This window comes from Grampus griseus, assembly GCF_964374135.1.
Source record: "Grampus griseus genome assembly, chromosome: 6".
Taxonomy (NCBI): domain Eukaryota; kingdom Metazoa; phylum Chordata; class Mammalia; order Artiodactyla; family Delphinidae; genus Grampus; species Grampus griseus.
In genome coordinates, this window is record NC_139000.1 from 19,353,546 (window position 1) to 19,372,416 (window position 18,871).

General features: G+C 48.8%; 1 protein-coding gene across 6 annotated transcripts in view; it reads left to right on the top strand.

Annotated features, from left to right (window-relative positions):
* Window positions 1–1,459: 1,459 nt before the first annotated feature.
* WHRN (whirlin) overlaps window positions 1,460–18,871 on the top strand; it is a gene marked incomplete at its 5' end in the record, with an annotated part of 87,628 nt that continues 70,216 nt past the window's right edge. For all 6 annotated transcript variants that reach the window (XM_082656653.1, XM_082656654.1, XM_082656655.1 and 3 more), the window contains one exon: window positions 1,460–2,074. In XM_082656653.1, coding sequence (XP_082512779.1) covers window positions 1,460–2,074 — 615 coding nt within the window. The remainder of the gene's footprint in view (window positions 2,075–18,871) is intronic.

Below are 18,871 nucleotides of genomic sequence, written 5' to 3' on the forward strand. Positions count from 1 at the left end.
TGTGTGTGTGTTGTGTCCACTTTATATTTGTGAAAACGTTTTTCCCACCTACTGGAGATCGGGCAGGAGTCCAGTCTGATCTATCCCTGCACTGGAGTTGGCTCCTGCAGACACCAGTATATGCTTGAAGAGATCGGTTTCTTGCACACAGTAGGTGCCCAACAATCGTCCGCATAAACACAGGAACTTGAATGTTAGTGTGTGCAAAAAGGGACCGCGAGCTTTCAAGGTGAAAATTGAGCCTGAAGCATTTAGTATTTTAGGGTCAAAAAGTTGGTTAATCCCCGCCCCCCCCCCCAGTTGTGAATTAGCTAGTTTGCTAGGTGCACCAAAGCGATCCTGACGAACAGGCTTCGATCGCGGAAAAGCAGTTTTTGAGGTCCAGCCCCCCCGGCCCGCGGCTGGAGAAGGGGGGGACTCGCATTATCCTCCCACCCCTACCCGCACTTTCACCCCTTTCTTTCCTGGGGTTGGACTGTTTCACCCCGTCTCCAGGCAACCGCCAGGCGCGAAGCCGGACGTCATTTCCTGAAGAGTCCGCGGGGGGGAGGGGGCGGGAGAGGGGGAGGGGCAAGGGGGCGGGGCCAAGACTGGGCTGGCGAGAGCGACGGCGTCGGAACTCGCTGGAAGATCGGCCCCGGGGCTGCTCAACAGTTCTCAAAGTCCCGGCTCGCGGCCGCGCGGCTCCGTCTGCGCGCGGGGGTTCGGGGGGCGCAGGGGTCCCCGGGCTGCTGCCTCCCAGGGCTGCCCCGGACATGCCCCGCACCCCCTGCCGGACGCCCGTGCGGCTCCATCAGCTGCGATTCGGGGGGCTCTGGGGCTAGAGCGCCCCCCACCCCAACTTATGACTTTGGGGTCCCCCAGCCCGAGAGGAACGGGCGGCCCGGCTGGGGGAGCCCCGGGCATGGTGTGACGGGGCGGTCAGCTTTGCTGGGCACCCCCCCACCCCACTGCAGCCACCCGTCGTCTCTGTGCCCTCCAGAATGTAGCTGCTCTCTCCGTGTCCCCCCGGACTCCAGCCGCAGTAGCCGCGACCTCAGGGCTCCAGCCGCCAACTCTTTGTCCCTTGGAACCCCGCCGCCGTCTCCGCCTTGCCCGGACTTCAGCCGCTATCTCCGCGTCCTCTGGACTCCAGCCTCCGTCTCTGCGCCCCGAGGACTCCAGTTTCGCGACCCCCTCCGTCTTCGCGCGCCCGGGACTCTAGCACTGGTCTCCGCGATACCCCCAGGATTCAGGCACTGTTTCCGTGCCCACCCCCCGCCCCGCCCAAGCCCAGACTCCGGCAGCCGTCTCTGCGTCTCCCAGGATCCAGCCCCTGTCTCGGCGTCCCCCCAGCTCCCAAACCCAGATTCCGGCTGCGATCTCCGCGCTCCCGGGGATCCAGCTGTCGCGCCAGTGCCAGCGAGTGCAGCGGCTGCCCCACCGCGCGCCCCGAGCCCGCCCGGCCCTCGGCGGGGAGATGAACGCGCAGCTGGACGGCCTGTCGGTGAGCTCGTCCTCCACCGGCTCGCTGGGCTCCGCGGCCGGGGCGGGCGGCGGGGGCGCGGGGCTGCGACTGCTGTCTGCCAACGTGCGCCAGCTGCACCAGGCGCTGACGGCGCTGCTGAGCGAGGCGGAGCGGGAGCAGTTCACGCACTGTCTGAACGCCTACCACGCGCGCCGCAACGTCTTCGACCTGGTGCGCACCCTGCGCGTGCTGCTGGACAGCCCGGTCAAGCGGCGTCTGCTGCCCATGCTGCGGCTGGTCATCCCGCGCTCTGACCAGCTGCTCTTCGACCAATACACTGCCGAGGGTCTCTACCTGCCCGCCACCTCCTCCTACAGGCAACCCACCTGGGGCGGCCCCGACGGCGCGGGGCCCGGGGAGGTGCGCCTAGTGAGCCTGCGGCGCGCCAAGGCCCACGAGGGCTTGGGCTTCAGCATCCGCGGGGGCTCGGAGCATGGCGTGGGCATCTATGTGTCGCTGGTGGAGCCAGGCTCTCTGGCCGAGAAGGAAGGGCTGCAAGTCGGGGACCAGATTCTGCGTGTCAACGACAAATCCCTGGACCGGGTGACCCACGCTGAGGCCGTCAAGGTAGGGCTCTGGTTTGGGGGTGAGTACGGGACAGAGTGGCAAAGCTCCTCATATTGGCATTAAGTCCATGCTGTGTGTCCTTAGGCAAATCGCTTGACCTTTCTGGGTACCGTTTTTCTTAAAAGTATTTCTTTAAAACAGGAACATCTAGTTTTTTGAGCAAATAGATGCCAGGCGCTTGGGATATAGTGGTGGGCAAAACGGACATGGACCCTGCCTTCATGGGGCATAAAGGCTAGTGCGTGGGAGACAGGCATTATCAAACATTTAGGCAAATGTGTGATTACAAAGTGCGAAAGAGGCTGTGGGTTCTTATGAGCATTGAAAGAGAGAAGGTCTCTGCTTGGCATATAGTCAGTTATCAGTGGGTGACCTCCCCTTCTGCTGTTGTTATTCTCATTATTCTCTAGGCTTTTGCCCCTGAAAGAAAGTTCTGTTAGCTTCAGACTGGTCCAGGGAGGCTGGTCTGGTGACCCACAGAGTTCTGGCCTGACCCTGCTGTTTATTGAACCAGGCCATGTATCTTGGGACACGTCACTTGCCCCCTCATAACCTCTGGTTCTCACTTGGACTGTAAGTGTCTCTAACCTTGTTGGGAAGGAGGCATCTGCCTGAATGTCAAAAATCAATCCCCCACCCCCTTGAGAGTAGTTGTACTTTTTGTGTCTGTTAATTGAGAAAAATAACCTCCTGACAACTAGCTCTTAGGGATTTAATCATGCTGTTTAAAGGAATGTACATGTTTGCTGGTCTCGTGCCCAGGGCTATTGCAGATCAACTGGAGTATGAGGTGGAGAGCGTTTGGTTTATGTGTGGATTCAGGGATCCCTTGCAGGGGTACACACACCACCACCACCACCACCACCACCACCACCACCTCCACCTCCACCACCACCACCACCTTTGTGTGCCAAAAGTGAAGGGTTCTGGGGAAAAGGAACAGTGACACAATCTGCTTCTGCAGGGAAAATGCTTCCCAGGGGATTGGGGCTGCCTGTGACCCAGCTTCTCACCACCCCACCACCCGCCCCTGCCTGGGGTCCCCTCTATGCAGGCGTTTTGGACTCCAGCGGAGGGCCTGCAGGCTGCTGGGGAGCGCATAGGCAGCAGAGGTCCCCAGGCTACTTCCTGTGTCTGTTAATGACCTGTGGCCAGGTGCATCTTGAACCCACTTCCTGACTGTTCACCTGGGGCATGACCATCCTCTGACCTTGGCTTCCCTCATTTGCTTCCTGATCTGTCTGCCCCTCAGGGAGGCCCCTGGGGATTTTAGAAACTTCTTCACTGCTTCTGAAAAAAGACGGATGAGTTTATATTGTTCAGGGGTGCAGCGGACGAAGCTCCTTGTGGGTTTCCTGGCATCCTCATCTCTGTCTCCTCCCCCCAGCCAATCTCTTCCTGTTACCTGACATTCCACCTATTTATAAAGAGATAGTCCATTAGCCTTTGACCCGAAAAGGTCTGGAGTTCCCAGATGATCCATTTATACTTGAAAGATACTTGATCCAAATGGTCATTTATAAACGTGGATTCAATTTTCATGGCAGTTTAAAAGGACTCAGGTAGCTTAATCATCCAAGGTGATAGACTTGGGAAAGGCCTCAGGTAACCTGGACTTTCAAAACACTGAGTCTCCCTTCAGTTCCCACCCCAGACTCTGCGGCACCTCTAAGGCTGGAGCTGCTCAGTAGTGAGTTTCCGTTTGGCCCTCCCCCATCTCGTTGATGGCGCTCTGCATCTTCTCCCTGAACGTCCCTCGACTACCCCAAGGTGCTGCTACCCGGTGACTCAGAACAGCACCAGGCCTTCGCTCCTGTGTTTACTCCTGTTGCTTCCAGAGTCAGACCTGAACTCTCTTGGAACAGCTTTTGAAGCTGCCGAACTGCCCTTGCTTGGGGGGGGGGGGCGGGGGCGGGGTGGTGTTGATAGGAGAGAACTGCCCTTGGATGGGTGAGAGCCAGTGCGATCCCGGCAGCTCCTTACCCCTGTCACTTTTCCTGAGCAGGCTGAGGGAACACTTGCCTCTCGGGTGACCCTCTTCCTTCCGGCCAATGCCAGACACATAACTAGCCTGGAACACACCCCTTTGGACCCTCCAGAAGCAACAGGCAAACGAGTGCCGCTTTGTGTCACCTTAACTCCGGGGAGAAAGGGGGACGGACTTTCCATGGATGGAATTTAAAACGGAGGAGGCGGAACCTCATCTCTGAGGCCTCAGGAGGGCCTGGGCTTGCAGGATGGGCGGGAGTTTCAGGGACAGTTTAGAACACTTGCAGCTGTTGACACATTTCCACAAAATTAAAGGTGTTAAGTCCCTTAACTGAAAGCCCAAAGAGGCCCCGGCTTCTCTACGAGATACAAACTGCCCTTAACCGGGATTTCTGCACTTCCAGCCCCTCTTTATAAGCTACGGTGCAGGGATTTTAACTTCAGATTTTATTCAAATGGCACCAGTGTTTCTGCTTCTGTCCTTCTTCTGTTCCAGGATATCACGTTGCATTTAGTAGGAGACGTGTTTTCTTTTTTCTTCTTCTTCAATTTTATTTGTTTATTTCATTTGTTTATTTTTTGCTTCCTCCCACAGTTTTATTCAAGTATAGCTGGCAAGTAAAAATTGTATGTATTTAAGGTATACAATGGGATATTTGATACACCTTTATATCGCAAAATGATTACCACAACTAAGCTAATTCACATATCCATCACTTCACAGTTACTTTATTTTCATGATAAGAACACTTAACACGTACTCGCTTAGCAAATTTTAAGAATACAGTTCAGAATTATTAACTGTAGTCACCGTGCTGTGCATTAGATCCTTAGAACCTACTCATCTTATACCTGGAATTTTTACCAATATCTCCCCTTTCCCCCACCCCCAAACCCTGGCAACCACTATGCAACTCTCTACTTTCATGAGGTCAACGTTTTTAGATTCCACTTATAAGTGAGATCATGCAGTATTTGTCCTTCTGTGTCTGGCTTATTTTGCTTGGTATAATGTCCTCCAGGTTCATCTGTGTTGTCACAAATGGTAAGATTTCCTTTTTTAAATGGCTGAATAATATTCCATTGTACGTAAATTATGTGCCACCTTTACTTTCTCCCTTCATCTGTCAGTAGACACTTAGGTTGTTTCCATGTTTTGGGTATTGAGGAGATATGTTTTCAATCTTGAAATCTTTATTTTTCCTCTGCAGGTAGAAAGTGGGGAAAGATCCTCTGAGCTTCTCAAAGGAGAGATTAATTGTGTGTGTGTGTGTGTGTGTGTGTGTGTGTGTGTATAAAGAAAATTAAATTTTAGGAATCAAATTCCTTAAGAGTTGATGAATCAGAGAGGGTCACCTCCTCTCAGTGAACAGAGGAGATTGAGTATACAAGGGTTCTTCCACTTCTCTTCTGACAAATCAAATATCCATTGTTAGGGCAAGTTCAGTGAGGATTTTATCCTCTGTCTGATGGGGCTCCCATCCTTCTCTTGAAGACTATTTGCTAAATCAGCAGGGACAGGTGCGGATAAGGCAAGCCATTTACTATTTGCATTATGTTGAAACGTTTGATTTTTGAAAAGTCTATCTTGAACGAACAGGAGCCAAGCTAATAATAATAACAAAGTAGATCTTTCAAAGATTTTCAGCCAAAAATGCTTGATAAATTGGCCAGGAAGTCCACAGGCCAGGGATGTTGGACTCTGCTGCACATTTGTCGTGTGACCTTGGGCCAGTCACTGACTCTCCACGGGTCCTAGGGTGGATGAGCCAGGGCTGCCCAAGGTCCCTTCCAGTTCAGACAGTCTGTGATTTGCTCAGTATGTACTACACAGAGGCGTTTAGAACGTCTAATCCGGTGTTTTCTTGTTCTTTTGGAATTGATTTCGTTTATCGCAGAGTAAAGAAAGTTGGCTAACGATTGGGAGACAAGAATCTTGGCACTCTTGGGTAGCCTCCTACCAAATCAAGAAATTGATGGCTTATACACTGTGCTGGCAAGAACTTGACTGCTGTCCCTCACCCCAAGAACACTAACCCTTGTGCCATTCCAGAGTACATGAGAACACGACAACAGGACTGTGGCATGCCCAGCACCACCCTGGGAGCATTCAAAATCAAATTCACTTTCTGAGTGAATTTGCTTTCTGAGTCCCTGATTCTTCCGGTAGCAGAATGCGGGGTATCCACGTGCCGCCGGGATGTGTGTGTATGGATGCGTGTGTTTCATCTCGATAAAAATTAAACGGCTTCATTACAGTCTCTGAATCCTCCCACGTACATCCAAGGAGCATATTAGAATTTGAAACGTTCCAGAAGTTTAAACCAGTGGCTGGCCCTTTCATTTAATTAGAGTTATCACACCCTCCTTTCCTTTGCATAATAACCCGGGAAGAATCTGTCTGTATTAAATATAAGTTATTGTATTTGGTCTGGCACATTCTAAATGACACATTTGTCATCTTCCCATTGTACATGGTTGGCTGAAGCCATTACAAATTATTACCACTTCCAACTTTGTGTCTGAAACACAGCTCCTCCTCCCCTGTCTCATTCCTGTCTTCCAATTTGGAAACCATGGGTAATGTGTTCGTGGGGACACACAGGCTTTCCTCTGGCTCCGCACTCATTCTTGGGTCCTCTGAGTCCTGCCAGCAATGACATGTTGAAAGCTCACTATTAATAAAACCTTTATTGAATAAATGTTTGGTTGCTGGGCCCACAGCGTGATGCAGTACCTTGAGAGGGTGCATTTCTTTAATTTAGTCTTGTGTATTTATCTGACTCAAGCAGATCCTCAAGGTTTTAGAAAATGATGGTGCCTTTCACCTGGTTATTTACGGTTCAAATCAAAGAAGCATTTTCTAGGGTGAAAGAGAATGCCTTTATTTGTTTTTTTCAGGATTGATATTTTTATCGTAGAAGATTCCTGCCTCCTGCCTTTAAGCTGGACGGGAAAGAGGTGTAGAATCACTCCAGCGCTAGCTTCTTGTTTCTCCCCCTCCCCCTCCCGACAAACCCAGTTGTTTATTACCTGCCGTAGATTCATCATTTAGATGGAGCTACAGAGATAAGTAGGATCCTTTAACCCCCGACCAATTGGATTTTGTGCGCGGTGCTGCTTCCCACCTCCGCCTTTCTTCAGCCACAAGACACCCGGTCTGTACGCACCTGTCAAGTGCACGCAGCCCCTTACCTGCCTGTCGGCTCGTGCTTGCCGCACATGTGCATTTCCTCCTGAGTCATAATCCCGCCCCCCCCCCCCCTTCAAAGGGCTTTGCACTAAAGCAGGCGTTCCTGGGGATTAGGCTCCAACTGGCTTTCCAGCAAGGTTCTTTGATGACCTGGAAGGGCAGTGTTTGGTCTCCACGGCCTAGGGACCCCGGACTAGTGCCCAGCAAGGACCAGAGAATCTGATTAGAAGGAATGACACTTCATGGCTAGAGGTAGCTGCAGGCTGCAATACAAATCTTTCAAAGCCGATTCTATTTCTTCCTTTTTTCTTTTTCTTTAAAAACCCCCAAGCAAGAATCTGATGTTAATGTTGAGCTCACACAGACTTCTGATTGCGCCCCAGGGCGGGGCCGCCTTTTCAAGATTCCTGTGCTGCAGACATTTCCATTGTACTTTTACAGCAGGCCAGGTGGAAAGGGTGCGCAGAGCAAGAATCAGCCCCTCCATTTGCTTCCCATGCACTCGGGCATCAGCTGCAGGCGGCAGCACCATGGGGTCGGTGCACTTGTGTCTTAACCTTGCTTTCCGGAACACTACTGGGAAGAGAGGAGGCTGACTTCGTGTGTGTCTACTGTATGCTGGGTGCTTTCTCCCCTCCAGGGAAGGCAGGGAGGTCAGGAGGGTTGTGCCCAAGGAGGTGAAATTGACTAGCCCAGGGTTACCTTTGGGATTAGGAGTTAAGTAGCCCTTTTGCCTTACCTCCCCGCCTGGAACCCAGCCCCAGGGTTATGTACCCGTCCTTCTGGACGGCAATGCCAGCCCCCTGCTGGAAGGCAGGCAGACGGCACATTTTGTGCCTGACATTCAGGGGGCCTTTTAAAAACTATCCAAAGGCTTCATTTTACCAAGTGGGGAGTCTGCTGCTTACATGTCGAGAGAAAGTGGCATCTTTCAGTCCAGCCTGTTGTCAGGCAGAGCCGTTTGTCCGCTGGTGCTCTACGCAGCACTTACCACACCCAGGCCTGTGGCTTGTACTCGGAAATCAGAGATGACCAGTATACAGCCCGTGCCCTCAGGGAGTCACGAGGGGGGACTTGGATCCATCCATGGCCACAGGTCACCAAGTGTTGTTGTTTTTTGTTTTCTTAAATTTATTTATTTATGGCTGCATTGGGTCTTCGGTGCTGCGCGTGGGCTTTCTCTAGCTGCAGCAAGTGGGGGCTACTCTTCGTTGTGGTGCCCGGGCTTCTCATTGCAGTGGCTTCTCGTGTTGCGTAGCACGGGCTCTAGGTGCGCGAGTTTCAGTAGTTGTGGTGCACGGGCTCAGTAGTTGTGGCTCGCAGGCTTAGTTGCTCCGCGGTATATGGGATCTTCCTGGACCGGGGATTGAACCCGCGTCCCCTGCGTTGGCAGGCGGACTCCCAACCACTGCGCCACCAGAGAGGTCCCACCAAGTGTTTTAAGTGCCGTGACATCTGCATGCATCTGCATCCCTGCCACCCTCTCCAAAGCAGCATCGCCCCCACCCCCCAACTCCTCCATCCTTGTACCCTGCTTTAATTTCCTTCAGCACACTTGTCACTACCAGGACATTTTACTGTTTATCATCTGCCTTCCCCACTTCGAGTAAGCTCCATGAGAACTGAAATTTGACCTGCATTACTCACTGACACACCCCCAGCACCTCCACAGTGCCTGGCACACAGTAGGTGTTTTAATAAATAAATATTTGCTGAATGAATGGAATGATCTTACTCCCAATACAATGCTGCTGACTTCAGGATTCCTTGGTTCTTGAGTGGGATTGCTTAAGAAAGTCTGTGGGTTGCAGTGTACTGGGTGCTGGATAGAAAAATCAAGGAAAGCCATAGGCTCTACTGTGTGCTGTACCAGGAAGCTAGTTGTGTGGCTGTGGGCAGATCACGTGACATCTCTGAACCTCAGCTTCAGAACTGTGAAATGGGCAGAGCTACCTCCCACTTGCCTCCTTCCCAGGATGGCCGTAGGGATCAAATGTGTTAATAGGTATGAAAACCTACTGAATAGGAAACCCTCTAATACCATTTAAGTGAAAGACCTTAAACAAAAGTGTGGTCTGTGACGGTGGGCAATAGCTTTTTGTTTTTTTCTTTTTCTTTTTTCAATAAATTTATTTAGGGCTTCCCTGGTGGCGCAGTGGTTGGGAGTCCGCCTGCCGATGCGGGGGACACGGGTTCGTGCCCCGGTCCAGGAGAATCCCACGTGCCGTGGAGCGGCTGGGCCTGTGAGCCACGGCTGCTGAGCCTGCGCATCCGGAGCCTGTGCTCCGCGGCGGGAGGGGCCCCAACAGTGAGAGGCCCGTGTACCGCAAAAAAATTTTTTAAAAATTAAAAAAAAAATTATTTACTTTTTATTTTTGGCTGCGTTGGGTCTTCGTTCCTGCACACAGGCTTTCTCTAGTTGTGGTGAGTGGGGGCTGCTCTTCGTTGTGGTGCGCAGGCTTCTGTTGTGGAGCACAGGCTCCAGGTGCACGGGCTTCAGTAGCTGTGGCACGTGGGCTCAGTAGTTGTGGCTCGCGGGCTCTGGAGCACAGGCTCAGTACTTGTGGCGCACGGGCTTAGTTGCTCCGCGGCATGTGGGATCTTCCCGGACCAGGGCTTGAACCCATGTCCCCTGCACTGGCAGGCAGATTCCTAACCACTGCGCCACCAGGGAAGCCCTGGGCAATAGCTTTTTCCAACTCTGCAGCCCAAATTGACCCTAAGAGACCCCTTCAGTAATTTCATTTGTCACTTTGCTTTTAATTTAAAAATCACATTCCCAGAAGCCTGTGTCTGAGATTCCAAAATAGAATCATTTATGCATTCTGCAGCAATCAATGAACCAATTTCGGGTGAGATGTATCTTCTGGCTTTTTATTATTAAAAAAAAAGAAGAAACACTTCAGGTTTCAAGAGACCTCAACATTTCAGGTGAAGGGCAAGTTCCTACTAATCACGTGTATGTTTCAAAGCTGCTCTATCTGAGAATGCATAAACGTTTTTTTTTTCTTCCTTTTCAGTCCCAGCCCCTTTGCCTCTTCCCGCTCTGAGAATTTGTGTTCCTTCTGCTGAATTGGCTGTGGTACTGCTTCAGCTGGCAGCCAGTTTCATAGTTATTTTTCCCTTCTACCTGAGTTTTCATAGAATCAGCATCCTCTCAACTTCGAGTGCAAAGCAGATAGAGCAGAGCCTCCCATAAACAAGTCCCAGGCTGTCCTCTTCACAGTACTTTTAGGCTGCAAGCTACAGGGAAGAACATAGTAAAGTGACATCAAAAGTGTGTTTCCAGACACCCAGGTGTTGGGGCCTTAAAAGTGGTGATTCACAAATTAACAAGCCCCCACCCCCAGACAAGTCTTAACCACTCTGAGGTTTGGGAAGCACATGTTTCTTTTGGATTCCACCCCTTCCCCCTTGCCTCCTTTCCTTGCCTCCACCCCCATTTATATCCACATAAAGACTTGATCAGAAAGGTAGATCGAGCCTGTCCCCATCCTTAGCTGTTTCGGAGCACAATTCCAGATGTGCAAGTTCAGCTGATATATTGGAAAATCAAGGGAAGGGAGGTCTGTACCCAAGAGGTAACTTTTGGAGATGGACCTGGGTTCATGTGACAGTGTACTTGGCGGGGACCTTGAGCAACTCCCTTTGCCTCTCTGTGACTCAGACTCCCACACTGGTGAGCCTGGTTCCCTGTCCTTACAAACAGGTCACTGACGCCGTTGCACATCAGAAGTTTGAGAAATAAGGATGTAGAGGTCCCACTGAAAGGATTGAAACGAAAAATGCTATCGACTGAATTTGCTTGGCTTTGAAAGTTTTCCGTTGTGCCTGTTGAAAAACAAAGAAAAATTCATTTGGAAGAAAACTCTGGAACTTGGCGCTTTCTGATCCATTGTAGATGTTTGAATTGCACAGTCATTTACTAAATGTAATCCATATTCCCACATAGACAGAGTTTCTTTAAAAATGTAATTGCTCCTATCTGGATGTTGGCATCTGCATTTTCATTTTACAGCAGTAATCAAGCCCAGGGATTGAGTGGAATTTTATGCCCCGACCTCCCTTAAAAATGTCGGGAGGCAAGATAGATGCATGGCCCAGAGGCCAGCGTGTGACAGCCTTGTCCCCCGATCAGCTGCATGCCCAACCTTGTTCCCCAGCATCCTTCCCTGTTGGGTGCCCCAGGGGTCCTGACGAGGAGGCCGAGGAGTTAGCTGTTTCCAGAACCCATTTAAGCAATTAATGCAGGTGAAAGTGGTGATTTGACAACACGGGCATCCACACCTTAAAAAAAAAAACCTGTAATTTACTTGAACCACTTCTGAAATGGTGTTCTAGGCTTCATTAAGAGGTTTCTGATTAAGAAAAGAAAAGAATAGAAAAGTGGTCCAGCTATCAGAAGTTAACCTCCCATGTAGGCAGGGAAGCTCCGCCCAGAAGTCCTTGGGGAGGGGTTTTCCTTCTGCCATTTCCATCCTCCCGGCCCCGGATGGAGGGTGTGGTGTCCTCTGGTGTGTCTGGGCCCAGCATGACCTTTATGCTTTTCTTCATCTCTCTTCCGCCTCCCTCTTCTTTCTTCTTGGGTTCCCCAAACCTCTCCCAGATTTTCCCCAACTCTCCTGAACCCTCTCCCGCTTCCAAGAGTCCTTCCAAATCCTGAGATTTTTAAGTCTGCTGGGCAGGTCAGGATGTTCAGATCGCCCGCAAATTCCTTCCCCTCTTCCTCCAAATGTCTGTCTCTTCACCCGTCTCCTAGCAGTGTGGTCTCTGAACAGGATCTGTCCTCCCGTTAGTTTATTTATTTATTTTTATGTATAATTTCAGCTCTTCTCTAGTATTAACAACAACTTTATTTGCCCTGGCTCATCTCTGACCCTCTGATGGTACCTCTCCACTCACCTGCAAATCGTGGACATTTCCCAAGTTAGTAACTTGACCTGCCCCTCTTCTCCATGGTCCCCGTTGGGGGTTGCACCAGCGCCGGCAGGGTTAGACTCTCTGGGACTGACCTCTCCCCAGCGGGTCTCGGTGAGGTCTCACTCCTCCCGCACCATTGCCACTGCCGAACCTCAGAGGCCTCCTCGCTGTCTCCCGTCTCGCTCACCTGCCGCCCAGTCCATTCTGCACCCTGGAAGCAGGGTTAACTTTCTAAACTTGGGTCTGATCCAGCCATGCCCTGCCTAGTGCCTCGCACCGGAGCTGGGAGCCCATGGGGCAGAGGCCGAGCTCCTCGCCCTGATGTTCGGGCTGCCCATGATCCGATCCCTTTTTACCCACAGACAGTCCTTTTCTCCGGCTGTTCCCAAGTGCAGTTCACAGTTGGCCAGACAAGCAACACCCGCCCTCCTCTGAAACAAGGCTTTGTTTCTCTCTACCCGTTGACATCCATGGCCCCAGGGCATCCTCCCAGCAGTCCTGCCGCCCACATGCAGCTGCCCCATCCGCGAGAAACCTTCCCTTCTCCCCTCCCCTTCCTCTGGGTAGTGGCCTCCTTCACTCTGTTGTGACACAGGGTATATACTTCCTAGTGTCTTGTGTTGCTCTGTGGACAGTAATAACCTTTGTATATATAAATTCACTTAAACATCACAACAGCCCTGTCAGGTAGGTACCACGTTTATTTGCTTCATTTTGCAAAACTACAAAGAATTTGTCACTTGCCTGTTGTCACACGATGGAAAGTGGCAGAGTCAGGATTTAAACCCAGATTTTGTTGACTTGAGGGAATGTATCCATCACCGCAGCACCGGAAAGAGGCAACATCCTTCTGTGCTTGAACCTGGGCTCTAGAGCCAGATGCACACTCATAAATATGGCCACATGGGGGGTCTTCGTGTGCCACCAGGAACTCTGCTCGGGCTTCACACACCGACTCTTCACACAGCCCCGGGGAGAGGACACTGAGCATCTGGGAGAGGAAGTGACCTGCACACAGGTGGGAGGTCGCAGGACCCGATTTGAACCCAGGTCTTTCTGCCTCCAAAGCATTGCTCTTGGCCACAGCTCTCGACAGCTTCTGAGAAGCGGGGTGTAAGCCACGGTGCTGGCCAGACCTGGGGTTTAGTAAATGTGCACTTCTTCCCCAATTTTTTCCATTTGGCAGGAAAAGCCATGAGGAACCAAACAACCCAGGCCACAGCCGCCCTGCCCCTTCCTGGGAAAGCTCTATGCATGTCATTGACTAAACCTTAGGGCACTCCTTGCCTCCTTTCCTTGTCCCCCTCTCTTATCTCTCTCACCATGCCCTGACCTTGGTCAGGATTTTATTTTGTGCAGTCTGTGGAAATTCCCTCACTAGATAACTGTGACCTCAACTCAACCCCCATTAGGATAAACCTGTGGCTTACGAAATCATCTCACTGGATGGTGGAGGCTTGAATCTGTCTTGCTGTCTGCTATCTGGGCAGGATGAGGACAGAGTCTCCTCGGCCTTGTGTAAAAGACTGGTGGCCATTGCAGACTGGGTAAATCAAAGACCATTTTATTCAGTTCATAGGAAACAGGAGTAGAGGAGTCTGTTTGGGCTTTTAAAAATAAAATGTGTGTGTGTGTGTTAATGACCTAAGAGATACGGCGTCAATTTAGAAAACTTAGAAACCCCGGAAAAACACAAAGGAAAAAATACCCCAGATCTTGATAATCTCCTCTACCCAGAAATTGTCACTGTGGACAATTTGATTCCTGTCTGTTCAGTTCCCTGTGTGCCTATGTGTGTGAATTTGCACTGGGAACCCTCTATAAAACTGCCACTCTGAACATAGTCATGGATCCTGCCTCTTTCACCAGACAATGTATATCAGGACTGTTTTCCCACCTTGATAAATGTTTCTCGAAAATGATTTTTAATGATTGCATAATATAACATAGCAACGGGGTTCATGGTTTATTTAACTAATTTCTTCTTGTTGGACTGTTTTTTTAAAAAAACATTATCCATATTTCTGCTTTAAACATCCTTGCACATTAATCTTTAAGCACATCTCTAATAATTCTTTGGACTGTCTCTCTAGAGGTGGCATTGGCTCAGGGGTAGGCAGATTTTTAAGGCTTGGGTAGATGTTGCCAAAGTGCTCTTGGGAAAGAGTTTGTTTTTATTACAGTCCCTTCGCCCAACATTAGCAATGTATAAGATGCCTCATTTTTCCTCAGCCTTGCCAACACTGGATATTGTATTTCTTTTCCATTTTTGCCAATCTGATCGACAAAATGTATCCTACTCTGATTTGCATAATTTAAATAGTGACGCTGAACTGCTTTGCGTGTATTGTTTGTATAGCTGTATATACATATATATAGTGTATAGAATATATCATATATTAGATACATATATAGATATATAATACATATATAAAACATTTATTTGGTGTATAACTTTTTGATGTTTTTTGCCCATTAAATCACAAGAATTTGACATCTCCATGTCGTCAGATCTATCAGCCTTTTTCTTTATCTTATCTCCTGGGTAGATTGTTAGGAGGTGGTTGATTCCTCCACCTTGAATTCAGATTCTTCAGTCTAAGGGTGAATTAAATTGGAAGCCCATCCCCGTGTTAACTGAAAATGCACAGAAAGTGATGACGAACAGGAATGTGGAGAGTCAGCAAGGAGAATACTCCCCATCCATGTATCCACTCGTGCACTGAGAAAATGATACTGATATAAACTGATTTTCCTGATGGATGGATGCGCTATGGACATTAATTCTAGACAGCAAAGCAGTCCATTGCAAACCCATCGAGGCGCATCTGGTGATTATATTTATGACTCCTAGAATCTTGTTAGCTCCTCCTTAAAGGAAAAAAGAAAAGAAAAAAGAGACAAAATTTAAAAGAACATTTGTAAAGTAATTTACTTAAATTATAAGAGACTAAAAGCCAGGCTTAGTGGATAATTGAAGAATTGCATTAAAAAGGAATCAATATCTTTCTGGAATCGCTCTGTCCTCATCTTGTGAATTGTTTTGCAAAGGGAGGGTCACTCTGTCACTATCTTGTAAATTTCTCATGACATTATCACCAAGGACACCATTTTTTTCCCTCTCTTTGATCCTTCATGTTTTTCCTTTTCGCACAACCTTAGCTCACTAGGACATTTAGGGGCAAAGATACTGGAGAGCAGAGGTTTTGAAATTTCAGGTCCCCGTTCCAGCCTCTGGGATCCTGGCATTCCCAGCACTGGAGCAAAGGTTTCCTTCTGCATCTTCACACTGAGCCTTTGGAGAAGGTCAAACTCATAAAGAAAAGAGAATGAGGGGAATACACAGTTGATTTTTGAAAATCTACTTAGTAAGTTCCCAATTAAAGGCAAGTTTAAACATCATTAAGAAAACTGAAAAGGAGAAACGATGCAGATATTCGCACCCTCCTTAACTAGTCATCACTTCTCTGCCATCTCCCCTGGCCTTTATCTACATGTATTATTTCCTCAGTGGTTTAATTACCTTTCTCCTTTCATTTTTGCTTCATACGTCTGTGAAAAATACCTCTGCTTCCAACTGCTTATAGAAGATGTCTAATCCTTGAGATGTCCTTTAGCATTCATTCATCCACTTGACAGTTGTTTTACTGAGCACCTTCTATGTGACTGGTGTGATTTAACACCGTCTTTAAACTCTACATATCCCATGTACTTATTTGTTAATATATTTGTAATTAATATTACTTCCTACTTCAAAAATAACTGAGTGACTTTACCTAAAAAGCATATCGTGAAAGAGGCACGTGAAAGAGGAATCAGAAACCATGTTGAAAAGGGTAGTGTGTGTGTGTGTGTGTGTGTGTGTGCGTGTGTGCGCGTGTGTGCGTGCACTCACACATGTGTTCACACACACAGGCATGTGTGAGGTGGTGCCTTTATAGGAATATTTCATATTCAAATGGAATTTTGAGCTTCCTAGCAACCAAGGTAAAAAGAGAAATTAATACATTTTTTTTAGATTCTATAGAGAACTCATTGGTACTTCAGGAGAGGTAAAATTCCTCATTGGCAGTCAATTTCAAGAGGAAGGAGGTCAATTTCAGGAGGAAGGCAATTTCAATTGCATTTTTCATTGTCTCTCATTTTATGTGGAATCACCCACAATCTCCTGTCTTTCATATTTATTGATACATCTGTGACCAAACCAGAAGAATTTCCTGTCTTCTCTGTCTATTGAAAAAGATGAAGATAAAATAATCACTTATATAAGTGAGTATGCTGAGATATGTACTTTCAGGAACCGGGAGCAGCACGTGCAAATAGCTTGGAGCACTTGATACTATAAGGAAGGCTAGGTGGCAGGGCAGGAGATAAGGCTGGCCGTGCAGCAGGGTCAGCTCTGCAGGCCTGAGAGGCACTGGGAGAGTTTGGAGCAGGGCAGGGAATGGTCCACTTGCATTTTAAAAGGGTGTCCGGACACCCTGCAGAGACTAATTTTGAAGGCTGAGAGGGGAGGCTGGAAAGCTGTTGCAGTTAGTGGTCCCTGTAAGAGGCAATAATTAACACAGACAAAAATGTGGTGCGGAGGAAGGAGCTCTGAAGACAGAGTGTTCATTAGGGCTTTACTTTCTCTTGACATTAAAATATGCCACAGGGGCAGAGAGTCCACACACCAATTTCTGTCCTCCCTCAAAGTGGGGCTAATGGGGAGGGTCTTCCCAGTGCCTATGGCTGCACCTGGGACCAGCTCAGGGTTCAAGAGTACAAGGCCTCTCATTTATTTACAGCCTGTAAGTCCACGCTCCCTTTTCAGATCCTCTCCTTGTCCATCTTGGAAGGCCAAGACGTGGGATTGCCCTTGTGTTATTTGAACCTTCTTGAACTACTGGTAAGAGATGCATGAGTTTGGAGAAGCCAAGATTCAAGTCCAAGTCCAGCCTCTTATCCTCTCTGTGACCTTACATAAGACACTTCAGCACCCAGATGTTCTTTCTTCATATGTGCAGTGGGAAGAATAAAACGCGTGGTCATTGCACTAATTTTGCTGTTGTCAATAATATTAACCACCATTTGCTGGGCACCTGCTATATGCCGTGCCCAGTGCAAGGTGCTTTGTGTACATTACCTTGTCTGTCCTCATTTTGTCCACACAGCTCCGTAAGGGTAGGCATTAGTAGCCCCATTTAACAGGTGAGAAAGCTGAGGCTTGGAGGGCTTAAGGAACTCGCCTGAACTCTCATAGCTAGGAAGACGTGGAACTATGTCTGGGAATGGTTTTCTAGTGAGTATACCTTTTACTTAAAAACTCTCTGGGGGGGGGGGGAACTCTCGAGGGGTCCTCCCCCTCAGCCACCTTTTTATTTTGATGCTTTATAATACTTTGGTTCCCAGAAGGGATTGGAAGATAGAGCCAAGATTTGCCTAAACGGGGAGATTTCTGCAGCCTGTGGAAGAAGGCATGAAAGAGGATGGATCCCTGCGCCACAGTGAGCTCTGCTTCAGGAAAAGATCGCTGCACAGCCCTCACCCAGTCTCGTCCACAGCGCCCATAGATGGGGGGCATTCAGGCCTCCTATAGGTCCAGGTTTCACAGTGCTGCCCCCTGCAGGTAGTTATAGGAACTACACAGAGAGGGACAGGGTTGCATATGAAAAAAAGACAGCCCACTGCCTCAGGGATTCCACTTTTCTCTGGTGTAGAGAATTAGATGCACGTGTGCACCAAGATGCACGTAAAAGTATGTTATCGCAGATTGCTCGTGCTGGCAAAAGTGAGAAGCAACATAAATGTCCAGCAATAGGGGAGTGGGAATTCAGTGGTTGTGCATCTCTGCCAGGGAATGCCATGTAGTGTTGGAAGAGGTGATCTTTTGAGGAAAGAGCTTCAAAATATATTTTTTAGCTGAAAAAAAAAAGATATCAATGAAATCTTAAGTATGAGTCAACCTGTGTAAACCTCAGACAACAATAGTTTTGTGTGTGAACATCCACGTGTTTGTAAAATGCACACAAGAAGTCGGGAAGGACAGACACCAGAATGTAGCTGTGTGTGATTACCATGGATGGTGAATTGAGACTTCTACTCTGGGTTCTCTATAATAATAACACCTAACCCTTCTGTACCTCTTACCTATCTTCCAGGCACTAAACACTTTATTTATATTAACTAATTTAATCCTCACCACTGCCCTGTAAGATAATACTACTATTATCCCGTCTTATGCCTGGGAAACTGGGGTACAGACTGGCTAAGTAACTTGCCTGGGGTTGCCATCGGCGGGTAGCAGAGCCAGGATGGGAATCCTTGCAGCCCTGCTTCAGAGCTGCGGCTCTTAACCATTCCCTCTTCTGCTTCTGTCTCCGAATTCCACGTGTGTCTGAGGTGTGTATGCTCACGTGAGTGTGCAGAAACATGGAATGGTGACCCAGGGCTGCCTGAGCCCCAGGCTAGTGGACTGCTCTTTCTGTGGCCTCATTTGAACAAATTCCTGGCGGCTCCCTGGCATCTCGAAAGCCCAGGGAATATCTTGAATGAATGAGCAAATGAATGAAATGAATGAATGGGAAAGTAAGTGAAGGAGAGGGAACAGGGGGAGGGTATAAAGAAAACAGAACATGCATTGTGCCTTAAGGAACTTGTCTTGTAGTCTAAGAGACAGACTGTATGAAGGTGATGCAGAGGCTATAGTATAGATG